The sequence below is a fragment of the Solanum pennellii genome, chromosome 2, assembly GCF_001406875.1.
Source record: "Solanum pennellii chromosome 2, SPENNV200".
NCBI classification, from domain to species: Eukaryota; Viridiplantae; Streptophyta; class Magnoliopsida; order Solanales; family Solanaceae; genus Solanum; species Solanum pennellii.
Genome location: NC_028638.1, coordinates 49,578,276 through 49,605,465, shown reverse-complemented (window position 1 = coordinate 49,605,465; position 27,190 = coordinate 49,578,276). Strand labels below are relative to the sequence as shown.

The 27,190-nt window shown below is 32.0% G+C and overlaps 3 protein-coding genes across 9 annotated transcripts; 2 read left to right on the top strand and 1 right to left on the bottom strand.

Annotated features, from left to right (window-relative positions):
* Window positions 1-968: 968 nt before the first annotated feature.
* Window positions 969-6,097, top strand: LOC107011147 (zinc finger CCCH domain-containing protein 1). 7 transcript variants are annotated; one of them, XM_027915076.1, is made up of 6 exons: window positions 1,018-1,229; window positions 1,893-1,981; window positions 2,100-2,175; window positions 2,787-3,622; window positions 4,102-4,263; window positions 5,686-6,097. In XM_027915076.1, exons 3-5 carry the CDS (start codon window positions 2,100-2,102, stop codon window positions 4,204-4,206), a joined length of 1,017 nt encoding a protein of 338 aa, XP_027770877.1. In that variant the 5' UTR covers window positions 1,018-1,229; window positions 1,893-1,981; the 3' UTR covers window positions 4,207-4,263; window positions 5,686-6,097. The 7 variants fall into 7 exon arrangements, with proteins under 7 accessions (XP_027770876.1, XP_027770877.1, XP_027770880.1 ...); XM_027915079.1 differs by having other exon boundaries at window positions 1,028-1,229; window positions 1,890-1,981; XM_027915078.1 differs by having other exon boundaries at window positions 1,089-1,229; window positions 1,893-1,942.
* A 131-nt stretch (window positions 6,098-6,228) lies between these two features.
* Window positions 6,229-12,051, bottom strand: LOC107011145. The gene is made up of 7 exons (XM_015210515.2): window positions 10,512-12,051; window positions 10,295-10,410; window positions 8,590-9,657; window positions 7,475-7,967; window positions 7,234-7,387; window positions 6,787-6,880; window positions 6,229-6,682 (listed from the first exon to the last, which is right to left on the bottom strand). Exons 1-7 carry the CDS (start codon window positions 11,712-11,714, stop codon window positions 6,565-6,567), a joined length of 3,246 nt encoding a protein of 1,081 aa, XP_015066001.1. The 5' UTR covers window positions 11,715-12,051; the 3' UTR covers window positions 6,229-6,564.
* Window positions 12,052-17,884: 5,833 nt separating this feature from the next.
* Window positions 17,885-20,101, top strand: LOC107010474 (peroxidase 7). Its single transcript, XM_015209761.2, has 3 exons — window positions 17,885-18,150; window positions 18,851-19,196; window positions 19,524-20,101. Exons 1-3 carry the CDS (start codon window positions 17,935-17,937, stop codon window positions 19,934-19,936), a joined length of 975 nt encoding a protein of 324 aa, XP_015065247.1. The 5' UTR covers window positions 17,885-17,934; the 3' UTR covers window positions 19,937-20,101.
* Window positions 20,102-27,190: the final 7,089 nt, after the last annotated feature.

The window sequence follows — 27,190 nt, the reverse complement described above, 5'->3', positions numbered from 1 at the left end:
TATATATATATTAAATTGCAAATAATTTTGTTATATTTCTAATTATTGAAATAACCGACTAACCAAATCAAAAAAACCCAAACCAAAAAGAGAAAAACCAAACCAAACCGAATTTATTTTAGTTTGGATTGGGTTACACTTCTTCAAAATCAAAAACCAAAAATCCAAACCGAATAGTATAAAATCGAACCGAAAAACCGAATGCACACCCCTAATTTTATCTCCCCAATCCCTTTATCCTAATCATGTTTCCAATAACCCTAGAATGCAAATTTATTGAACAGAAAGGGGTAATAGGTATATCTTGTATTATTAAAAATGATTTAAATATATTTTTATTTAGTTTTGAGTTTAATATATCCTTCTTATTATGCTTTAACATATCCAGTAAAATCTCACTAAATTAATAATTGATATATTAATAATCTCTCTAAAATAATTTTTTCTTTCGGTCCCGATTTGAATCAATAGAAAAAATTACTCATTCTGATAAAATAATTAGAAATATATTTTAGAAGACCTCTATATAAATATATGGACCCATTAATATTATAAGTTAATAATTTTTAAAATTACTAATATATGTAAGATAGTTTAATGAAATATTATTCTATTATTTTTATTTTTTATTATGTTTTAAATTTAGTTGAAGGTCATCTCTAACTTTTCTTATTGCATCCTAAGGCTTCTACGTTGTCTTTTCAAACTACACCATAAAATTGCGAAGCGTTCAAAATGTGATAAATGTATTCTTATGCGTAACTAGTTCCAACGTCAATTTCTTCTAAACTCTAAATTTCTGAACATGAATCTCAAAATACTTTTTAATTAATGAATGTTAATATATTGATTGAATAATATCTCTATAAAATAATAATATTTCATGATTCCGCCGATATTAATTTAATAACCAACAAAGTGACATGAAAAATTCTCGTCTACTTTTGTTAAACTTTAAGGACCTTTTGTGTACAAGTCAATATATGAAGGACCAAAGTAGCTCTACGCATATACTTAAGGGGCCATTTGCAATTTTCCCTGTTTTAATTTACTGTTTTTCTTCCCAATCTCTCTCCCGTCGTAAAGGTCGAAAGAAAAAAACCCTCCCGCCACCGGTTCGCCACCGCCTGCGGCAAATCCGCCTCTCTTGTCGCCGTGAAGTTTCCTGCCTGCGGTGTTTGGTTGTCTTCGATCTCGAACTCTCGATTATACCGTCTGCTCTTTTATTGGTATGTATCTCTCACTATTTCTGTTAGCTAATCTTTCTGCATTTGATTTTGCTGGATTGAAAGAATTGCTTTGTTTGAACTGTTTTGCCGGTTATGGAGTGATTTACTTGCTCTTTTCTTAAAACTGCTCTGGTTTATCTTCTTCTATTTATTTGTTTCTTTTTGTTCTCCATATTTCGTTTAGGGCTTTTCGGTGTTGGTCATTGAATCTAATTGACAAAGGTTCATTTTTAGGAGTTGGAAAAGAAGAAGAAAAATCGAGGTTCAAAATATGATTGAAAGAACATTATTTGTTTGTCCTTGATAATCTTCTGTTTACCTCTCTTACTCAAAAAAATGAGAATTAGTCAATGTATTGATGTAAATGCGTCTAATTTATATGCAGAGTTCATAAATTGCTAAATAGGATCAAACTGGTTGTAATTTTTGTGGTGAATTTCTCAATTTGTAAATGGAGATGTTTTTTATTTTTCTGTCAGCAGTATTATTGTAAGTTTATTTGCTTTAGGTTTTTGCCATTTTTAGCATTTTTTAGCACGATTGATTTGTCTTTATAAACTGAAAAGACGGATAAACTGAACCAGAGCCCAAAGTATTGGATAATTGACCATATGTATACTATATCTGGACATGTTAATGATAACATTTTTATGTTCAAAGCAGTGTGGCACCTGGAACCTCTAAATTCTGAAGCCTCTCTTTGACCGACTGTGGTGAAATACTCGTCTCTTTCTCAAAGTAAAATCTGAGTTGCAAGTTCCCTTTTTCCTCATTTTCTGTCCATCCAGCTCCTCCATAAACTGATTCTCTTTGTCTCTGCTTATACTGAAACCTTTACTTTGTTCTCTGTCCAATGCTTTTTATTGCTAGATGGAGAATTCAAATACTCCAGCATCTGATTCTAACGCTGCCAAAGCTGAAGCTGAACAGCTGCCAACAGCTCCTGGTAAGAGACCTCCTCCTCCTTCTCAACTGGAAACAACTCTACTCAATTTATTTGTGGTTACTGGCGTCCTGTCATTTGGGATCTCATCTCAAGTTGATTTAGAATATAGAGCTAATAAATATCGTACCATAGTTTTGGGACAAAAGTAGAAATATGTGTAACTAATTTTCATTACATATCATATTACATCGATGATAAGTCACTGTAATCTGATTCTACATCACCATTATCAGATTCTAAGAAGCTGCAGCTACCACTGTGCAGCGTATTAGAATTAAATCTTCTGAATGGTTAGTGTATAATCTGATAATGCACTGTAATTTGACTAGCTGATGTTACCCCCATAGTAAGTATTAACATAAACTGTTCAGAGGTTTAGTTCTAGTCCATATATGATTATCTCGACTTTGGCACTGAAGATGACTGTACGGATGTTCTCATCAGTACTGTTTTTGTTAGTACCCCGGGTTTGCATATATTATTATGTATTCTACGCTAGCAAATATTAATCCTTAGTTTCTTTTCTCATCTAGCTCGCTTTTGCCTTCTTTTGTCAATTTACTGTGGCTTCTTTTGCTTAATATGTTTTTGTGTACTTTCCTCTATTGCAGTATGCAATTTTTTCAAAAAACCATCCAGGGGAAAAAATATCAGAAAGCGTCCTACAGTTGAAGAGGGAGAGAATGAAGATGCAGAAGGAGATAGTTCAGTCATATATACCAAGAAAAAGCCAGCGGTTGCGAATAATAAGCTGCACTTCTCAACTGGACCTTCAAAGTCCAACAAGGATACTGACTCCAATGTGGATTCAAAAGCGGCTCGTTTTCATTTCGAGTCCTCAAAGGAAATTCAAGTTCAAAATGATAGTAGAGCAACAGCTACTTTAGAAACTGAGACTGAGTTCTCTAGAGATGCCCGGGCCATTCGAGAAAGAGCTCTGAAGCAGGCAGAGGAGGCTTTAAAGGGAAAAAGCAAGACAGGTGGTGATGAGAAATTGTATAAAGGTATGAATCAATATACTGATTACAAAGCTGGTTTGAGAAGAGAACATACGATTTCTAGTGAGAAAGCTGGTGGAGCGCATGGTCCTCTCAGGGCTTCTGCTCACATCAGAGTTTCAGCAAGGTTTGACTATCAACCAGATATCTGTAAGGACTATAAAGAGACTGGATATTGTGGATATGGGGACTCCTGCAAATTTATGCATGACCGTGGAGATTATAAGTCTGGGTGGCAGATGGAAAGGGAGTGGGATGAAGCTGAGAAAGAGAGGAAAAGAAAATTGGCTCTGGGAATGCTCAATGAAGACGATGAGGATGCAGAGAAGAGTGATGAAGATGACGATGACGATGCATTACCATTTGCTTGTTTTATCTGCAGAGAGCCTTTTGTTGATCCTGTTATGACCAAATGCAAACACTACTTCTGTGAGCACTGTGCATTAAAGGTAATTTCAGTTACCTTTTACTCTTTTTGCTTGATCATGTCACGGGGTCTGGCGAACAAAGTCCACTTTTCTATGTCTTCTCCATTTCTCTTTTTAAAAAATATTTTTCCTTATTTGAGATGACATAGTTTATTCCCCCACCTTCTCCAAATCTCAACCACCTAAATAAGGAATGGCAACAGAGTGAAAGAGAGATGGTTGTAAAAGACTTTCTTGGTGCCTTTTTCTGTTGTCACTCATTTATAATGAAATTACCCGTTGAAATAGGCAAGAGTTTCAAGTATTTCAATTTACCCTTTTCCTCAAGTAAAAGCTGCCTCTTCTATTGGTTTGGACTTTTGTCAACCAGTATAGACTATTGAAAACAGTTTGAGCTACTGTCACCTAGGGCACAGAGATATGACTTTTATAACTTCTATTTATACTTTGCATGTGGATTTCAAGAATCTTTTTTTCTTTTTGGTGGTTGTGGTTAACAGCACCATGCAAAGAATAAGAAGTGCTATGTATGCAACCAACCAACCCTTGGGATATTCAATACAGCATTTGAAATACGCAAGAGGATGGCGGCTCAAGGGAAATGATGGATTTTCTGCCAGTTCTCTCTTTCACGATGCCATAGAAGTGGATCTTGCTTTACTGTGAGTGTCTACAAATTGGATACGTTAGATTTAAAATGTGCACTTCCTTTATATGTAAAGTATAATACCATCTGTTTTCTTGCTAGAGCTCTCGCACAACTGATTCTCGACCTGCTATACTCCACCTACATACTTGAACATTTGGTTTTGATACGTAGGTACATGTTAGCCTTGTAGAAATAGGAATACCTACATGTTTAGAACAATGCCTAATGTAAAAAATAAAGTTATTCGATACGTTAGATTTAAAATGTGCATTTCCTTTATATGTAAAGTATAATACCATCTGTTTCTTGCTAGAGCTCTCGCACAACTGATTCTCGACCTGCTATATTCCACCTACATACTTGAACATTTGGTTTTGATATGTAGGTACATGTTAGCCTTGTAGAAATAGGAATACCTACATGTTTAGAACAATGTTTTGTCAAAAAAAATAAAGTTTATTTAGAAGAATACTTCCTTATAGATTGGAATTAGGGCTGCTCAAAATCAAACCTAGACAAACTTTTTCCGTACCTAAACCAACAAAAATTGGAAATATCGGTTCTTCATTCAGTTTTTCATTTAAATTGTTAGGTTACATGGTTCAGTACTTGGTTCTTATCAATATTCAGTTTAAACCAAATACCTAACTAATATTATTTTAATTTAAAATACTATTATACATTTTATTTTATACAAAATTTGTACTTACAAACTTTGGTTTTTCTTTCACTTTCAACTTTCAATTCATGATCAACAGAGTAAAGAAATCCTTAGCCCTAGTTTCTCTGCTGTTGCCCTCTTACAACTTGAAGACTCTGCTCTCTGATATGATATGATCCTCCAACGATGAGAGCAAGTCTCCACTTTTTGTTGCTACTTTCCAGCATCATCAGCAGCAAGCCAAAGAATTTTTCACTATTTCCTTTCAGTGAATGGGTTAACTTGTTTGTCTTCGGTTTCATAATGTTCCCTTTTTTCATTGCTTTATCAAGCTGTCCAAGTTTTTGCTAAAGTTGGGTGATTGTTAACACATGCAAGGAGAACAAGCTCCTTGTGATAGGGTACTGGAAATTTTGAGCCTTTGAACTTATGCAGTTCGCAAGTTAACCTTCGTTCATCACTTTTAAGTTTGTAATTCTACTAATGACATGGTTATCACTCTCCAAAATCTCACACTTTAGAATCCTAACTTCTACCCCTGAAGCTTCAAAGGCCAGCAGGAATGTTAATATGTAGGTGAACTCTATGTTGTTCAGACTCTTCAAAAGTGTCATCGGGTGCGTATCGGATCCTTCAAAAGTAGTGCATTTTTGGAGGATCCGACACGGGTGATATATAATATGTGACACGTGCCCCACTTCCCAAAGATAAACATAAATTATATAATTAGGGGATGCAATCAAGAGTACCTGAATTGGTTTCTTTATTTGGCAGGTTGAATGATGATTCAAGTAACAGGTTGTGATTGATGTATGATAAGGAAGTTTGAAACAATACCAACGCTGGTGGAAGATGAAGATTGGGACATTGACTTGAACGTCCAATATCACCATCTCCTTAAATGTGAAGAGTCGATATATATTTTCTTATATAAGTACGGCAACTTATATGGAATTAGAGTATGTGTCTTTCCTTTGCTTTGTTGCCTTAGTCATGTATTTTTGAATTTTAAGCCTACATGATGAATCACTTCAGTTGCTTGTCTATCTGTCTCAGCTAGATCTCATATCTTTTTGCTGGTCTGAATTACTATGAGGGGACTAAAATTGTAAGCTTGATGGTTAAATCAACCAACCTTCTAACTTCTATATTTGGTCTCAATGGAAATGACATTACTCTTTTCAAATCTGATGATAGTGTAGTTGAGTTAACATGCATCGACGACCGAAATCGTAGTCCCATTTCTTTTTCTTTGAGAAATTAAAAGGCTCACTACTTAGGTAACTAAGAAAATAATGCTAAGCTGCTTTTAGCTTCTTTACATGTAAGGAACTCTTCCAATTTTCATTTGAATTGTTGTTACAAAGAGTTTGAAAATATACAATTTCTAATGTCATAGAAAGAACTTTGCTTTCTTTTCTCCTATTGTATACAAAAGATGGTTAGTGAAAACCAGGGGAGAGTGAGCATTCATCCACTAAATCTAAACCTGTTATAGACAAATAAATTAGCCATAAAACAGTTCCATGGCTCACAAGATTCAATTAAAACCAAAAAAAAGAAGGAAAAGAAAATGAAAAATCATCTTTCGGCTCATCTCTCATTGGGCAAAAAGTTAGACATCAGCAGAACAAACTCCGGTTAACCTGTACGTCATGAGTGTATATATGCACGGACAACATCTATAATGGGGGTTTCACATATCGGACATTTTCCGGTGCCCCAAAGCAATTCATGGGCACACCTGAAACAGGTGCACATATGCCCACACCTGAAAATTAAGGACAGATGTTCCTACAAGATTAATATTACTTATTTCTAACGAACTTTTAAGTTGCCCAAGTGATACTTCTTGCTACAATCAATGCCAAGTACCTGTAAAGGAGAGAATCAACTTGCTGCTCATAACAAATACAGCAATTTGCTATGTTTGCACCCTTCTTATCCGAGTTACTCCCAATCACTGGACCTGCATTACAAAATTGCGCTCACACTCTCTCTAAATAAACGAAATTGAAATAGACGGAAAAAAAAGATCACATGTAGATGAAGCTCATAAGTGAAGCCCAATCTTGGAACTTGTAAGATTGTGAGGTTCAACAAATAGTTCAATAAGGTAAGCTTATCCCCCGAGGAAAAGTATTCAATAAGGCAAAGAATATAAGAAGTGAAACGACTTCACCTTTGGGTATTTCACCTATCAAGTTTTTCTTACAGGTTACAAAGGGTTTTATGAAGTTGGAAAAGACACACAGAAAAATCATAGTTTTATGATAGATGATAGTAAGTATCTTATATTCAGATTTTAGTCAACCAACACACCTGACTGAATTATTGCAGCTGCAACCTCATCCTTAATGGAATGTTGTAAATTCATTTGCATGTTCATGCAACTGTTTATTGATCTTCGTATTTCAAAAATCTCTTGGTGGAGTTGCTCCATGTGTCCTCGCAATTCATATATCAGTTCCATTTCCTGTTAATGCCATGTCGTTATGACTAGTCTCAAACTCAGGAATATCTGGCAAGTCATTGCAAGAAAAAGAAAAAAGAGAAAACTTACGATTGAAGGGTGTCTAGTGGAGGAGGAGGAGCTTTGTTGATTGTGATGAGAGTAAATGTTGGATAATTCAGGCTGTGGTAAAGAATTAGAGGGAAGGTGATAGGAGTCGTCACTGACACCCCTGTCTTGATCATTACTCCATGATGGTAAAGTGTCCTGATTATTTCTCCACGACTGTAAAGTGTGTGAAGCTTTGTTCTGATCAACTAATTCCTCAGGTTTGAGGTATTGTTGTCTAATTGGATTATTATCATCTTCAAAGTCATCCTCATAACCCGAGTATGCTTCTTCCTCATCATCATCAACCCTGGCTGCTCGTGTTTCTATATGTGATATCACTTCCTCTTCCTTGCCCCATTCTTTAGTCATACGTGCCCCTACTTTTTTCTCAAGCTGGCCGCTCCTTGCATTAGGTAGTTCTTGTGAGCGATACGCCATTAGTTGATCTATTTTGTCTCTCAAACCACTGTTGAGAAAGATTGAAACACTTTTTCTGCACATTTATGAAAGACAAAAGCAAGTGCAAATCATTAACTATGCTTATACTACAAAAGCTGAGTAATTAATATCTTACGACAGCAAAAGGAGATACAAAGACTCTATTTTCAATTATCACTTTCCCTTGGCAAGCAGGGAACAATGACTTCCTTTTCCAAATTGCAAAAAGTTCTTTTACACGTATCCCAGCTCGATCAAAATCCGTTTCACATTCTTTAACACGTTAAAGTCAGTAAGGTCTCAGAGATGATCTCCAAACCAGCACGCACAAGTACAGAAATGATCCATACACTAAGTGAAAATTATATTCTGAGGTAGAATCACTTTTGTCAGCGCCTTCATTCTTATTAACTTTGTCTATGTCTATGGCACCTTTGTATTGTAACAATGGTTTCTATCTGATACTCTTTGTAAAAATCAGATTCTCATTCTAGTGGTTTGTTATTGATTCTCCCTTGATTATTTTATGCTTAATTAATGCAGGCAGGGAAACTGTCTTTGGATCGTACTGATCGTACATAAATACCCAAATAAACTTAAATCCAACTATTGTATAACGACAAGAATAAATATATATATGATAAGTCTCAGATCAGATGCAAGGAATTTGCAATTACCTGTTAAGAAGTTGGCGAATATCATGATTCTCTAGGAAGGGATCAAGCATCTCTTGGTATCTTTCTTGTCTAAGACCTTCCCACTCTTCACGTGGACGAGAAACATCATTTATCCAGTCTTGGTTGGATTCTGATTGCTGCTGGTAGTTAGACTGTAGTTCATCCCATCCACTTGGCGTGTGCGAATAATCACTTACCCAGCCACAATCACTGTCCACTAGATTTTGGTTGGTAGCTTCCTCTTCACAGTCACTTTGAGGTTTGGTGCTCTCACTAGACCACTCATTACTAGTTCCTGCATGCTGCAGTTTATTTGCATCGTGTTCTTCTCTATGGACACTTTGTTCACTATCCTTAGGAGATCTTGATGTCTCTAAAAATTCCAGCGACTTGTCATGGTTAGCTTGACAGCTTGCATTTTCCCAGCTAGCTTGGTCATGGGGAATATCTGAGCTGTGCAGTTGTGAAGTACAATGTAGTAAACTGGGGCTAACTGCTTGAGGACTACAGTCTACCTCATTATGTTTCGGACTACAAGAACTGTCAGAATGTCGGATATGAATTGACATTTCTTTCTGGGAATTTGATGAGTTAGTAGCTTTTACATTTGTTGTCATCATTCGGGGACTTATTTTCTTATTGACTTCCCCATGGGGATTCTCTTCTTGCAGTTGATTGGATGGAAAAACTTTTCCAATTTGTGTATTGCTATCTATCACATTTATGCAGAGAGTCATTGGGTCAATCGGCTCAGGATGATCCTCTCGTGTAGATGTAGAAGCAATTTCGGATTTAGGACTGCTATTGCTTCTTGAGTCAGCTACACCAGGCTGCATTGCAGCACTCTCTCTGATAATCTCCTGCTTCTGGTTCCCTTCTCTTTGCTTGTGGGATGCTAATTCACTTCCAACTTTTACAGCATTATTACCTTTGTTCTCCTTACCACAGTTCTGTACTCTTTGCTGATTTGGTGTGGAATTCCGGTTTTCCTGGGTGTTCTCTGCTGCTTCTCTTGAGAGGCTTCTTGAGTCAGATACACCATTTTGACTTCCTGTATTGAACTTTTCCCTGAAATGAAATACTATCCAAATTATGTAAATTCCATAACGTCAAATTCCATAAGGTTGAAAGATCAGAAGTTTGGTTCCAATAAGGTAGAACCAAATGGATAATTGATTTCTTTTGAACCACTCAACTTCTAAGGAAAATTGCCCTGATTTGAAGGGAAAGTCGAGACTTGTGATACTTTCTGTTGGACCTACTACTACCCCGTTAACATGTAATCATCAACTTCAATTGTTATGTTCTTATACAATCCAAAAAGTATTTTACGCTGAGCTCATTCTGATATATTCAGATAAAGCAAAATATTGAATAAATGGAAGCTAAGAGATGGAACATTTTGTCTACAACATCAATAGGTTCCAATGATAAGATTTTCCCCCCCGACTGTGTTAACACACCATAATCTTATTTGCCTTAGCATGTCAAACAAATAGAAATGTTAAAAGATTCATTCTTTCGTCATGTTATTCAAAGCCTACTTCGGATTGAGCATATGATAACAGCATTCTTGCTCCAATTTTTTCATATTTTAAGCAGTTGAATACTCACATCTTGATGATCAACAATATTCTCCATAAGGTAATTGCAGATTATTCTTTTTGCAATGTATATATGGAATCAATAGAGACATGGCGTTTACCTGATATGCATGATTGCAGAGCTAGACACTCTATTTGATTCGGATGATGTGCCATTGGTTGATCGATTATCTCTGGTGTCTGTGACACGACGCAGGAATCTAACTTTAAGCAAAGCCTGTGTTAGGAAATTGGATTATGAAGATCAATCAGCAAATGGTACAATGATCCTTTAAATCAAATTCATCATTATAAACGATTAGAGAGCAAAATGCAAACCTGAATACGACCTCTTTGTTGGAACTTGGAAACAGCCTTTCGTTCCCTAAGAGTGTCAAGTTCCCTGAGTCTGTCACGCTCCATTTGCAATAGCAAATCGCTTAATGCCTTTCGACCTCTGATGATTCGAGGTGAATGCAGAACGGGGAAAAAATTCCTTTGTTGTAGTTGTTGCTCTGAATGATCAAATGATGTTTTAATACGAGGCAAACATTCACCAGTGGCAAGAGGAGCAGCATTAGTACAATTGTTTTCATTCTCATGATTCTCTTCACCATTACTACTTGCCAATTTCTTAATAATATCAGCAACTCTAAGCTTTTCCCTTTCTTTATTAGTATCTGAATTTTTACAACCCTGAATATCATTCATAGCAGTTTTATACACCTGTTCCCAATCCCCAGCCGATTCGCCATTCACGCTTGCAGCCGGAGTTTCAAATCGTCCATCGACTGAAGATTCATCACATGTATCATCTCCTCTCTGAGATACATTTGAGTCCGCAAATGCAGCATTTTCACAATTGCTTTTAGCGCTGCTCGGATTCGAATTTGAATTCACGGTCTTAGACACCGTTTCAAAATCCCTCCACCGTCGGACAAGAGTAGAAACACCGCCTGAATTAGGAACTTCGACGACGGTGGTAGTTTCAAGCGCTTCTCCTTTCTGTTTTGTTGGCCTTGAAGAAATCACCATTTCTCTAGTAGCTCTATCCCATTTATCAACGGTTGTAGGAGTGTTCTCATTGTTGTCCCATTGCGGTTTATGAACCCATAAATCTGCATAATCAACATGTCGGTGTTGCCGGGAATTTTCATTGGCATCAGAAGAATGAGTATTCGTATTAGTATTTGTGGGTTGACTTGAAGAAATACAAGAATGGATATGTGTATGGACCAAATCTTTTAGATTCTTCTGGAAAACATTGGAATCCCTATGAGTACATCGATCACGCCTGTTACGATCTCTAAGTACATGACCAAATGAAGAAGAAGAGGCAATTTCTACCTGAGAAGATGCCATTTCTTCCGAAACTTGCTCAATCAAGAATGCTATATTTAATGTTTGTTGACAAAAAGGAGAAAACTTTGAACATTTCAACGTCCCCCAAAGTAAAACATTAAAAATTGAAAACAACCCATCTCTCAAAATTGACTCGTCTGAAGAAGAAATTAGCAGAATTAAAAACAACCAAACATACATTCATTCAACAATATCAAAAATAACAACCCATTTGTTTCTCTCAAGAGAAAAAGGGGGTCTGGTCTCTCTGTTGTTTTGGGGTAATTAAAACGTCAAACACGCAGAGAACGCAAGTCTCGCCGGTTATTTCTCTGTTTTTTCATCTTGATCAACATTCTTCACAAACAGAAAATTCCACACGGAAAAAAAAAAAGGAATGAAGGAGATAAAGAGAGAGAATATAGAGGAGAGAGTAGATGTGAAGTGAAGAGCAAACAAACAAAGATGGGAACTTCGTGGAACTGTAATATCTTAAAGAAGACGAAAAAACAGAGGAATGGGACATGTGGTGCGGTGCTCTTCTTCTTGTGATTCATAAATAAAACAGTAGCAATCGAGTAAAGTTAATATTCTTTCTTTCTCCGTCTATTTTTACTCGTTCAATATTTAATTTGACAATCTGCAAATTATTTGAACTGTCTAATATCATTTTATTATAACCAACACGAATTATAACATAGTAATAACGTTGCTTTAAAAAATCATATTGAAAACATCATTCTCAAATAGGTTCTGCATTATATCATAATTTAAACACAAAATAAGAAAAAAAACATTACAAATTCTTATTAAATATTATAAAAATATATCATTCTTTTTTAGACGAAAATAAAAATGAAAGGAGGAGCATGTGCGTGGGTTGTATCATAGTTTGGTGTAGGAAAATGAGGGAAGATGGAAAAAGGGAGAATAGAGAGACGTTGGATTAGAGCCGTTGGAGGAAAATGTGGGGTCAAGATTGGATTATAAAAATGACTCCCTTCTTTTTTCTACTTTGCGGTAAAGCCAAACTATTCCTTCCTTTAATTTTTTTTTTTCTCATGAGAGCGTCACCCTTTTTTCTTACACACACTGCCACTATTCCTTTTTACTTCAACTATTCTTTACCCTATTTATTATTTGGCAATAAGGTTTAAAATTATATTTAGTTTTTAATCAACCGTCAAATGGAGTTAATACCTCAGATGGTCACTCAACTTTGCACTATTCTCTCAGAAAGTCACTCAACTTTCAATTTTCCCTCAAAAGTCACTCAACTATCCACTCTTTCCTCAGAAAGTCACTCAATCTATTAAATTATTTTTAATTAAAATTTATTGATATTAATTATTTATATAACAAACCAAAAATTTTTAAAAATAAATTTAATCATTTAATGATCCACCCACCTAACCCGACCCATTAAAAAATATGCTATGACCCATTTTATTTTATCTTTAATCCTAAATTAATCCCTCTCTTTAACCTTGAATTAGGATTAGATTAATTTAGGATTAAAGATAAAATAAAATGGGTCATAGCATATTTTTTAATGGGTCGGGTTAGGTGGGTGGATCATTAAATGATTAAATTTATTTTTAAAAATTTTTGGTTTGTTATATAAATAATTAATATCAATAAATTTTAATTAAAATTAATTTAATAGATTGAGTGACTTTCTGAGGAAAGAGTGGATAGTTGAGTGACTTTTGAGGGAAAATTGAAAGTTGAGTGACTTTCTGAGAGAAGAGTGCATAGTTGAGTGACTTTTGAGGGAAAATTGAAAGTTGAGTGACTTTCTGAGAGAATAGTGCAAAGTTGAGTGACCATTTGAGGTATTAACTCCCGTCAAATGATATCTCTAAGGTATTGAAAATAGTTAAAAATGTCACTTCTTACACCTATTAAATCCAATTTTCTTTAATATTAATATTCGGGTAAATAAATGCTCCTCCTCATAAGGGAGTTATGTGATGTCACATGTGCGCTTTAATTAAATAGGTGATACTGATTTATTAGTTCATGTGATCCCAAATCATAAATAATCTAAGTCATATGGGTTAATCTAAAACAACTAGAAATCATTTGTTCATATTCAATTTTTACATTTTGTGGATGAATGAATTTAAAAGATAACAATGTCTGCTTCACTTGAAACTGTGGTTCTTGTTTACTTGAAGCAACTTTTAATGAATCCAACCCCAACAACTCTGAATAGAGAAACTTGGATGGTTAAAGTGTAATTCATGCTGTATGCTTATCGAAAAAAGGTCTAAAATATATTGGAGTTTTAATCTGTAATGATATCAAATTTTGAAAAGGATCTTTTATTCTCGCACTATTTAATAATGTATTTTAAATGTATATATGTGTCCACCTGGACATAAACAATATTGCATAATTATAAATAGTAATGTGTCCATGTGGGCACATATATTAAATAGTACAGGAGTAAAAGGTTCTCCGTAAAGTTTGATATCGTAACATTAATTTAAGCCAGAGTTATAATATTTTTAAGACCCTTTTCCCTATGTTTATACATAGACTTATCTCCATTTGATATCGTCAATCAACAAATATTTTTGTATCATTCAACATCGCAAGGTAGTGTCATTTTTATTTCACACATTTCTCTACATTTTAATCTTTATTTTTGCTCCCTCCGTCCACAATTATTTGTCAGGATAAGGTCATACACTCCCCTTAAGGCAAATTTAATACAAGATGTAATTTGACTAATATAACTCTACTTTACCATGAATATCAAAAGTTTACATAACTTTTCAATTGAACAAAATGAGTAATTATTAAGGATAAAATTGAAAAGATGACTAATTATTTCTTGATTGTTTAAATTGACAATTAATGTTGGACATCTATGTTTAATATATCTGCCAAATAATTGTAGACGGAAGAAGTATTATGTCTAATGGAATTGATTAATTCATCCTCCAAATGTTTAGTGGTAAAAAGCCAAGTTTTTAGGAGTTGGAACATGAAAGTTGGCATAAAGAGGATTAAATGTCACAAGCATTGAGGATGGTGAGCAATAATGTTCACTATGGTTACAAGTACATTGCTAAAATTCAATGTTTCAAACACAACACACCGTTGGAAGTTGGGACTATCCCTTCAAATTAATATATACTTCTTTAAATAAATAAATGTTATTCTTTCAAATTTCAATTTATACAATAGTGGTTGGTTAGACATGAAAATAATAATTTGAATTTGTTGTCTTTAAGTATATGGCAATACTTTTTATTATATAAAAAAAAACATGTTATTATGGGAATCTATCAACTCACTTACTAGTTATGTGGGAATTGACTAACTAGTAATATAAATTATTTATGCGGTGACCAACACAAAATAGGGAAAAAAAGTGTAAATGACCCAATAAAGTGGGGGACAAAGAATGTGATTATTATAGGAGTTTTCTATAATACTCATTTGGACATTGAACTACCAAAGTGTCAATAGTTATCATGTATCATGTAGCTAGCGTTGATCACGCAATGCATATACATATTATATACATTACGTACATTATGTAGAATAAGGTTTGTTTTTCAGGAAAAAAAAATAGATTTAAATTCCAAACGTTAAATTTCATGTTCTTACAAAAAATATGAAAAAAATATCATTTGATCAGAAAAATAATAATCTTATGTTTCAAAAAGAATTTCAGATTAATCTACATATGTAGCTTTTCTAGATTAATAATTGGTTATAGTTTACCTTAATTTAATAGCAATCAGTTATTATTTCATATTCATATGTTTATGGCAGTCAAAAATTGATGAAATGGATCACCAAATTTAAATCGAGTCACCTAAGTGTCACGACGAGATGGGTAAACATAGTATGTTACTATTTGAATTAAAATAAACAGTTCTGAAAAATATAAAATTATACAACAAAATGTGCTCATGAAAACTAGTATTGAATCGAAATTAAATGAATTGAATTGAAAAAGTCAATTGAACAAAGTTAGAAACAACAGAGACAAAAATTAAAATTATTTCAAGTCATTTATCATTTTTTATATGAAAATTCCGAATATAAGAAAAGGATAATATAATATTCAAATAATACTTCAAGACTTTTGGAAGTATAAAGTTTTATTACATATACTAAGCAACAGATTAGAAAATCATCTTATATGCCACGTCATTAAACCGTTACTTTAAGGTGATTTTGCTGGACTAGATGGCCCAATTGTCACAGGCCCATATGAGGTAGAACCCGGATAGCTTGACTCTTCTTTCAATTTTAACCTACGGTAAAAGTTTATTTTGTAACCCTTATTTAGCATAGTCATTAAGGGTGTGTTTGGTACGAAGGAAAATATTTTCCATGAAAAATATTTTCTTAGAAAACATTTTCCTGGAAAACAAGTAGATTTTGGGTTTATTTTCTTATGTTTGATTGGTGAGTAGATATATTTTCCGTGTGATTGATTTATGAATGAAATTAATTTTTTGGAGGGTTGGGGGTGGGTAGGGGGGCTGGCCGGATGGGGGGAGTAGGAGTTAAAAAATAAAAATTTGAAGTTGAAAATATTTTTAAAAAGCAAAATTAATTTTTTGGGGAGGGGGTGGAGTTGTGGGGGGTTGGCCGGTGGTAGGTCGTGGGGGTCAGGGATTGGGTAAAAAAATAAAATTTTAAATTGAAAATGTTTTTTCAAAACTGATGTTTTTCGAAAAAAAAAAAGAAATTTGAAATTGGAGGAGAGTTTTGAAAATGTTTTCCTTAATTTTTGAAGGGAAAATCATTTTCCTTAATTTTGAGGAAAATGAGTTGATTTGGAAAACATTTTCCAAAACTTTGTCCCAACCAAACATGAGAAAATTTGACAACATTTTTCAGAAAATGATTTCCTTCATACCATACACACTCAAAGAGATACTCTTTCTGTTTCACAAAGAATGATTTAGTTTGACTTGACACGAAATTTAAGAAAATAAAAAAGACTTTTGATCATGTGGTCCTAAATTAAAGTTATGTCAGATGTACGAAATTGTCCTTTAATCTCGTGGCCTTAGACATGTCACATGAAAAGTTATTGTCAAAACAAAAAAAAATGTCATTTTTTTAAACAGACTAAAAAGAAAAGACTATCATTCTTTTGTAGACGGAGGGAATATTTACTTTCCGCATTTCTTTTGTTAATAAAATGCTTATTCATGTGAACAATCACTTCTATAAGGCGTAAGCTTAATTTGAGTTAGCCTTGAGAATGAAAAAATATTCTATTAGAAGCGGCGCTACAAAAAATGAATCATAAATTTTCAAAAATGTGAATTTCACACGCCATGCAAAATAAAAATTAAAAACATAATTCGAGTCACGCAAAGGCTTAAAAAAATGAAGAAAGAAGTATAAAGAGAAACCTTAAATTCATGAGCTTTTGCCATATGACACAATTATTCGAAATTTTAAAAACCAAACCACAAACTTTAACAGTTAGCCCTCCTTTATATAGGGTTTACACTTCTCATGATCATGTTTATAAAGTCCTCATTGATGGTTCCACGATGAGAAAGACTGAAAATACCATTAATTCCCAATATCTTAATTTTACTGAAATTTGTTATATTTTGGAATAATTCATACTTATTTTTTATTGTGAATAAACCATATCATATTTATCCTTGACTCTAATAAAACTTTAATCTGAAGTCTGAAGTATAATGAAATAACTTTAACAAATCATAGCCAAACAGTAAGAGGGGTAAATTTGACTTATAAATAAATCATAGCCAAACTACATTTTTTTAGTAATTAAAAGATTTCGTTCACGAAATTAATATTACTATTACCTTTGTTCCTATTGAATTGTCATATTTTTTTTCAAAAAAATATATTTGACTAATTTTAAAGATAAATTAAATTAGATAATATTGATTTAATATTTTAAAAAATAAATATAAAAATATATTTTTCCAAATAAAATAATAATAATATATATAATCTAAGTACATATAATTTAATTTTTTTAAAAAAATTAACAAGTAATTGAAAACGGAGGGATCGAACCGAATATTTGAAGCCAAACAAATAATGGCCATGTGTACTTGCCAAGTCCATTGCACTAATGTTTATTGATAGTCAATTCAACTTCTTAATATATACTAATAAATATAATTAACCTTGTCTCCCACCCGAAATAATCAAAATCCAAATATATATTCCTTTTTAAAGTTTATTGTCAACTCAACGTTTGTACATGTCCGCACGTCTCGATAATTACATTTTCAAAACCCATATAGGTGCTTCTCACGTATAGCTAGCTACTTCACAAAAAAAAAAAAACTATTTATACATATTGATAGGTGTAGAATGTACAATAACAAATCAAACAATTCCTCTTGTTCATTAATATTGAAGTTCATATACCCTCCACAAATATCGCAGAATGAAGAGTTTTGTTGTCCTCACGGCGGCGTTGTTTCTGGTGGCCGCCGTGTGTGCTTCAGCATATGATGAGGACGATCTTCCTTATGACTACTACAGCAAGACCTGTCCCAAGTTGGAGTGTATAGTGCACAAGAAAATGGAGGAATGGATTAAAAAAGATTATTCACTTGCTCCTGCTCTCATGAGGTTGCATTTCCATGACTGCTTTGTCAGGGTATGTATCGATCTTACCTATATAGTTTCACTATCTAGGTAATGTACAAAATAATTAAGTTAAACAACACGCCTTTTGTTTTTTTTTTCTCTTTATAGTCATTTGATTTTTGAAATTTTATTGATTTAACTAATTTAGATTTGATCAGTTTTAATGAGAATCGCTCCATGCTTTGGGTTTTTCCATTTTTTGTAAGCTTGAACATGATTGTTGAGGTTATGGTTAAGGGTGTTGAAGGGATCTTATACGTCACATTCTATCCTATCCTTATGCATTTTCTTGTTGAATAATTTATGAGTTAAAAAATGGATAATTTAACCAAAATAAAAAAAGTCTATTAGAAAGTTTATATCTCTTTTTGGAATTTTTATTTGATATTTCTTTCTAACATTTTTGTACAAATTTACCAATTGATCTTAAATTTCTCATTTTACGACATATTTTATTATATAAAAAGAAAAAACTCATTTTATCCTTAATTGATGACATATTTTATAGTGAAAAAACTCATTAGATACTTAGTACTACAAAATTTCAATGTTCTTATTTCTTATTTAAAAATTTATACGATGCCTCATCACACCTTTATTCAAGTTTGAGACACAACTATTCACCAATTAGTAGATTGTAGTATAGATGCATTAACAAATGCATTTTTTGTATTTAATTTGTAAAAGTATTGTTTATGGATGGTACGTAGGGATGTGATGCCTCCATATTATTAGACTACGAAGGAAGTGAGAAGGATGCCAACGTAAGCAAGACATTAAGGGGATTTGAAGTAATCGAGGATATCAAACGAGAGTTGGAGAAAGAGTGTCCTAAAATAGTATCTTGTGCTGATATTTTAACCGTAGCCGCAAGAGACGCTACACTTGCAGTAGGTGGTCCTTACTGGATGGTTCCATATGGCAGGAAGGATGGCACAGTTTCCAATGCTAAAGAAGCTGATCAATTAGTCCCAATGGGTCACGAAGTAGTCACTGATTTACTTGAATTATTCCAATCCAAAGGATTAAATGTTCTCGACTTGGTTGTCCTCTCTGGTCAGTACTTTTCCATTATCCATGTTTTCTAGTAGTATTAAATTTTTAATTGTTAGGTAATATATCTAATCATAGTCTAAAACGTCAAATAATATTTCAATGCATATTTTAGTTAATCGAAGGTTAGGTATGCTTAGTTAAATATTACTCGGACCAAAATCAACATCTATCAATAACGAGGGATCAAAGTAATACATCTTGAGCTAGCAAATTTTTACCATTAATGATCATAAATGTATCGTTATATGATTCCAGAAGATCTAGTTTCGTTGCAACTATATAACTTAATATCAATTTTGGTTTAATTTATGTGTTACATGTATGTAGGAGCTCACACAATTGGAAGAACAACATGTGAATCTCTACAATACAGGTTATACAATTATAATGGAACTAAGAAATCAGATACAAGACTTGATCATCTCTACTTAAATTATTTGGAAAGAAAATGTAGATGGGCATCTGAATATGTTGATCTTGATGCTGTTACTCCAAAGAAATTTGATGTTCAATACTACAAAAATCTACAAAAGGGAATGGGACTTTTGTTGACTGATCAATTGTTGTATAAAGATTCAAGAACTGCACCAATTGTCACTGCTTTGGCTACTCAACCAGATGAATTTGGAAGCCTGTTTTCAGCATCTATGGTCAAGATGGGAAATATTCAAGATTATCTTAGCAATGATGGTGAAGTCCGACTCACTTGTTCCCGTGTTAACGCCCCTACTAATTATTAATATATATTGATCGTGTAAAAGATTTAATTTCTTACGCTATCAATGCGAGTTTGTTTCTTTTTTTTCGGGTTTTTACTATATTAATATTTAAATTTGTACTTTGAAGTTCGAATATTAATGAAGAGGCTGGTATGAACTTTAAAATCGTACTAAGCTATCGATAAATTCTCTATCAAAATTATATACTTTCAATTAATTGAGGAATTTACTTAAGTTCCGTGAAGGAGAATAATATTTCTTCTGTTTCAATTTGTTTGTTCTGTTCTGTTCTTACTTGATTTGAAGTTTAAGAAAATAAAGAATTTTTTGAATTTTATGATCTTAAATTAAAGATATGTTAAATATATCAAAATGACTTTTAATTTAGTGATCTTGAACATGTTATGTGTAAAGGTAAAACTAAAAAGTTGCTAAAAAGAGAGAGATATTCTTTTTTAAATGGACTAAAAAAAGAAAATAGATCGAACAAATAGATACAGAGGGAGTAAATACTAGTATTCCCTCTATTTAAAAAAGAATGATCTAGTTTGACTTTGTTCGAAGTTTAAGAAAATAAAGAAGATTGTTGATCATGTGATCATAAATTAAAGTTATGTCAAATGTATAAAATTGTATAACATAATGTGTAAAAGTGTATATACACTATTATACATTATATATACAGAGAGAGAGAGTTAATCAACGAAACCAACACATACCTTAACAAAAAGAAAAAGGAGGGTTGAATAGAAAGTAATGTACACTAATTTAAAGGCATATGAAAAAGGACTTCAAATAATAAATTAACCGACCAATTTATATACTAATAATCAAATTTATAAATTATTATTATGGCTCTATAACAACCATTTTTTCCTTTTTCCTGTTTGGCAGCTTAATTAATTATGAGATAATTATGTCTACTCAAATACTGTTGTCTTCAAATCTGTGACCAAATTTTCTGGCTTATGTTACTCCCCTACCCCCACGGTTTTTTTCTTGTTCCCTTTTATAAAATTTGTCCATTTTCATAATGTCCAAATTGCGTAACAAATTGCATCAATGATCCAAAAATCCAAAGAAGGCACTGACTCAGTATTTAGCATTTGCATGTCTCTTCTCACGTCTCTTTTGCTTATCTCATTCACCTACACCACCTTTTGGCGCCATTCATTCAGTTTTTTTCTACTAAAAGACGAACTGCTTACCCCACCCACATATACATTGGATCCATCGATCTGATCATTCTTAATCAGAGTTCTTTTCTTTAAATTTTTGAAGAAAAAAATTAGAAGAAATTTTATAGAAAGTGAGTTATTATTATAGTTAAATATTCGAGTGTTTATAATATGATATGACTCTGAATCAAATATACGAATTTCGGATACAAGTCATGAGCTAATTTTTTTTTTCCCTGTCTCTCTCTCTTTGTGTAATCTTTTAAGGTCACCAGACATTGATAAAGTAATTCATATCTCTCCTTTCCACTTTATCTCTTTCAAGATTATATTCTCTCCTTTTTTATCTCTCTCTCTCTCTTATTTTCTCTCTAATGTTCAAAAACTAGTTTAAATTACCTTTGTCTTTTTAGGGTTTTCACATGAAAAAGTCTAGTCTACCTTCTTCCATTTGTTAATTTTTTTTTTATTTTTTACTAGTGACAATAAAATCGTGACTCGTGTTGATTAAAATAAAATAAAATCAATCCTTCTTGTTCTTAACGACTCAACCATTATATATAAGTGTTGAATATATAGTTTATCTTCTTGATTTTTTATTTATGGCTAGGGATGACTTTCTAGCCTCTCATCATCACTTGTAAAATGACTCTCTACAACATTATTATCTCATTACTTACTCTCTTCTTCTTTCTTGTTACTATTGTTATGTCTGATAATCGACAAGTCGAACCGAGTGATCATCATCATGATGCAATCAAGAAGAACATTCCCAAAAATTTGAGTAGTGAAAGAAGAAACTACAAAGAAGATCAAGTTTCAAGTACAATATTGGGAAGAAAAGGAAAGAATCATCAATCTCAAAAATGGAGAGACAAATCATTGAATGTTAGTGCTCATGAAGTTCCTAGTGGTCCAAATCCAATTTCAAATAGGTAATTATCATTGGTGGTTGGGGGGGGGGGGGTTTATTATCTTCTTAATTCTCTAGTTGATTTGTAACCTTTTCAATTTGTGTTTTTCTAAATATATGTATACATTTACTCATTATATATATATATATGGAATATATTATGGTTTTGGTTCAATTTTTGTAATATTGATGTGATTTTCACTAGTTTAACATATCTATATAAATGATCGGTCTCAACTGATGATGATATATCTTTTTCGCGATATCTATAAAAGAATTTTTGTTATGATTGTATTTAATCATTTGGTAATGAGAATGCAAAGTTCATGAAATTCATATAATTTGTAAGTAGTAATTATATATTAGTAGTACATTTGATTTCTAGCTTTTCAAAAATGCATCTATTAATTCATCATTTAAATGCAGGATCCTTTAGTGTTTTTTGTTTTTTTTTCTTGAAAAAAAAAACTTTAATTTTCACTTTGATAAAGCTGAAAATGTATGCTGTTTCCACCACCATGCCCAAAAAGATAAGACAAATCTCACTTTCTCTGTACGTATTATTCAATAAACCCTGTTTAGTAATTAATTAGTATTATGTTAGTGCCTACTAGATCACTACTGATTGTTCACCAATTTTGAAACAGAAATTTTCCTATTATTCCTAAAATATTAAAGACCAGACAAATATTTGTGATTATAGTGGAAATTGAGAGTGACATTTAGTTATTAATTAAAGGGCAATTTTCACATATAGCAAATAAAAAATTTATATTTGTATGCTATATAGCAAAGTTTTCATAATTGCGTTCCATAGCAAACATAGAAACTGTATAATTCGCTATACATATACAGTTAAAGCAAATTATATAAAACGAAGTGTATAAAACAAGAAAGAGAAAGACACTTGGGCAGAGAACTGTATAAAAACGAAGTGTATAAATATTATTATAAGTGTATAGAACAATTATATACAATTTGAATTTTTATAAAATGAGAAAGAGAGAAAGACAAAAGAGACTTGACAAGGAATATACAATTGAATCGAATTGTATAAAACGAAAAGAGAGAAATTAGATACAATTCGAAAATTGTATAAAACGAGAAAGAGAGAAAGACAAAAGAAATTGGGCAGGGGAGTATTTTTATTGTATAATTATAAGTGTATAGAACGAAAATATATGTACTTGCATGTGTATATACAATTTTCTCACGCTTTATACAAACAGAAACGCAATTTATACATTTCGCTTCTGTTTGTATAAGTGAGAAAGGCGAGGGTGGCAAACGAGATTTGGGAGAGTGGCGAGCGAGATCTGGAAGAGGGGAAATAGGGAAACAAAAATATATGTATTTATACAATTTTCTCTGTTTTATACAATTAGAAACAATTTTTATACACTTGTGTTTGTATAAAAAGTGAGGAAGCGAGCGAGAGATTGGAGGAGAGTGGCGAGCGAGATATTTGGAGAGAGGCGCTAGGCAATTTTTTGCAAACGTTTGTTATGGAGCACAATTAAATCAAACCCTAGCTACTCCATTTATTTTAAATTATTAATTTACTATTATATACAACTTTCCCTTAATTAAACTCGGAGCATTTACAAAAAAAAAAAAAAAGAAGTAAAATTTGAAGGAAGGCTTTAAATTTAATATGGCTTTTAATGAAATTTATTATAACTTGTCCTTTTAATCTTTCCTAGACGTATTTTAGATTTGAAAATTTTCTATTAATCTCTTTTCGTATATGAGAATGAGAAATTTATATTTTTCACAAATAATATTCAATATTTTCTTTTTATAATATCTATAACTTATTATTGCTTGAAAATAAATGAGGCCACACCTTAGGCAACTGGCTCTTGCGGGCGAATTACAACAATTATGTTCATTCTCTCTCTCTCTCTCTATATATATACATATATATATATATATATATAACAAAATTAATTTGATAATGAATATAAAAAAAACTTCAAATTTGTACCTCTTTCCTCTCCAAGAGGCAGAGTCAAAATTAGAAATTTGAGAATTATAAATTTTAGAATAAAAGAGAAAGATATTGTAAAAAATGCTTTTGTTTTATATGAATGTGTCCACAAAACCTTCACTGAACTGATAGTCAAATTTATTAGGAATTTACTAGTTAGTATATATATTTAATTTTTAAAAATATAAGTATACAACTTATAAAAAAATTACTAAATTTTTTCAAACTCACGAAATCCCACTAAGTTCCGCCTCTGCCCCACTCATATTCCTGCCTTAACAGGAACCTAATTATTTGCAACCAAAAGAGTAGGTTTATGCTAATTACTACTCACTCTACATATGTTAAAAGCAATGCATGGTTGGCCTTTTTTCTTTATAGAAATAATAAATGGAGTCTAACCAAATGAGCCAAAAAGGGTAAGTAACACAATGATTAATATAAAGGGGGGAATTGTAGGGAACAGAGATTGTTAAGATAAGACTGCATACAATTATGACAACTCAACCAAGGCTGACCATATAATATAATATATATACTACCTTCCGCCTATTTATTATTTGTGTGGTATCTTTTATTTCGTTATTGATTGTATATATCTACCTAATTTGATATCCTTATTTTACTTTCTTAAGTTTGATAATATATCATTATATAAAGGGTCTACTTAATATAGTAATTTTATTTGATGTGCTTCAGAGCAAAAAATTAAATAATATTTTATATATTATACACATATTTAGTTTAGTTGAGATTATAATTTTTTTAAAAAAAAAAGAATCTTAAGTTGGTTAGTTGTCTATAGTCACAAATTCAAGAAAAGTAAGAATTTTTTTAAAAAAATTATGATCTTACGTAGTAGTTTTCGAATTTTATAATCATAAATATATAATATGTGATAGTAAAATTAAAAGATTACTAAATAAAGAATGCAATATTTCAAAAAAGAAAAACACATAAGTTAAAATATAATGTATAAACATTTTTTTTAATGATCTATTTAACTTTTTTTTAAGAGTCTATCTAAGTTATTAATTAAGTAGTCATATTGTGGATATAAAGAGTGTAATATAGCAAAAAAAATTATGATTAATAACTCATTTTATTTTTAAAATAGATACATAAATATGTACTACGCAATTCTTTCATTCTAATTTACATAACATAGTTCAAATTTCATTATTTTAATGGTGTATTTAAACATACAATGTTTAAGAGTTTAAAAAAATGAACTTAAATATTTAAAATTATATATAAATGTGCTATAACTTGTAACAATTAATAATTTAAAAAAGATACAATCATACTATTTGTTTTGTGTGGTGGTTGGGAGATGACTAGAGGAGAGTACGTAGAAAAAGAAGGGTCTTTTTCGTTGAGCTGATTTCTTATGATATATTATTTTCATTATTTTTCCTAAGAATGTCAAATGCACGAGTTGGTTTGAAATTCAAAATATTAAAATGGGTTTAATAGCAATTGGATTGGATCTTGACCCGCCCAAGTTCACTTTGAGTTCAAATGGGTTGCATTCAATGGGCTAAAAAAGGGTTGGGTCTTGACTCGCTCAATTTGACCCGATTAATCTCAATAATTTAATATATTGATAATTAACTTTTATAATCACAATTTGAATTTCCGCTCAAGAATTTTTTGTTAAAAAAGTAAAAAATTGATAGATAAATCCTAAAAGATGTTAAATAGATAATAATTCATACCTTCAATATAGGAACATATCTAATAAAAAGTTTTAAAATGTGTTGAAATTGGAGATTGAATTGGGCTCAATTGAGAATTTTCTTCAAATGGATTAAGCATGAATATGGGTTGAGAATGAACCCAATTCAAATTATCTTGAGCCAAACCCTTAAAATTTTGGACAAATTACCTATGTTTGAGTTCAGTTTTGACACCCCTAATTTTCCCTACGAGCTATCAAACACTTCTTCTTAGATCTTTCTTCCTTCCTTTGTTACTAATCTTATTTGTCTTCTTCTCCATGGAACTCCTTGTTTTCAAGGCAACGACATCACCTTTTTGTATTTACATTTTCCTTTCTTTCTGTTTTTGCTCTTTCAGATTTAATATTAGCTTATCTATTACGGTAATCTCACTAGTTTAGAAATTAATTACTTAGATACATGCTAATTTACAATATTTTGAATTTTATCATATTTTTGTGTGTCCAAATACGTTTAGATACATGTATCTCGGGATATATGTGGTCAAAATTAGATGTATTTTGTTTTAGATATACTGTATCCAAGTGGATTTACATGTATTTGGGATAGATAGATCGCTCACCACTCTTGTATTTCAGTCACGTATTTGGTATTCCAGATAAATGTGAATAACTCCAGATACATGTATATAGTATATATCTAGTGTAATTTACATATATTTGCCGTGTAATCAGGTATAAAGTTACTAAATAGTGAAATAAATTATAATTACGTTGAATTTTAGAGAGAATAAATAAATTATGATAGAAATAACGTAATTAGATATTTTCACTATTAACGGAGTCGTGCCACAATGGGCCGAGATCTGAACTAGTAGATGGGCTCGTCTGCCGACCCAATGCGTTTAGCCCAGCCCCTCAATCCGTGATTTCGAAATCGGGTCGAATATACACCGGCACATTTTACCAAAGTAGAGCAACCCGTCATCACTTGTTTATTTTGTGATTAAAGAAGAGAAGATGAGTCTAATCATCTTTTTACAATTTCAGCATTGTCTAATTAAGCTATTGATTGTGCTCAGGTCATTCACAAGTCTTTCATTAAAAAAAATAGTAATGTTATTAGTACTAGCTTTGAAGTTAAAACTTTATTCAAACTCTGACCCAAGGTAACAGACAAAGGGTCCATTTGGATGGGCATAATAAAAGCAGCTTTAAAAAAGTACTTTTGAAAGTGTTAAAACTTATTTTTAAAATAAGCAGTTATCCGTTTGGATAAAAGTGCTGAAGCTGCTATACCAAACGTGAAAAGAGAAAAATGGAAGAAAGAGATGTTAGGGTTATGTGGGTAATTTGGAGATTGTATAAAAATATTAAGGGCAAAAAGATAAAAATGTGGTCAACTTAAAACAGCTTATAAGCTAAAAAAAAAAGCATCCCTACCTCAGCTTTTAACTTTTGGCTTAAAATAAGTTTTTTTTAACTTAAAATAAGTTATTTTGAGTATTGTCAA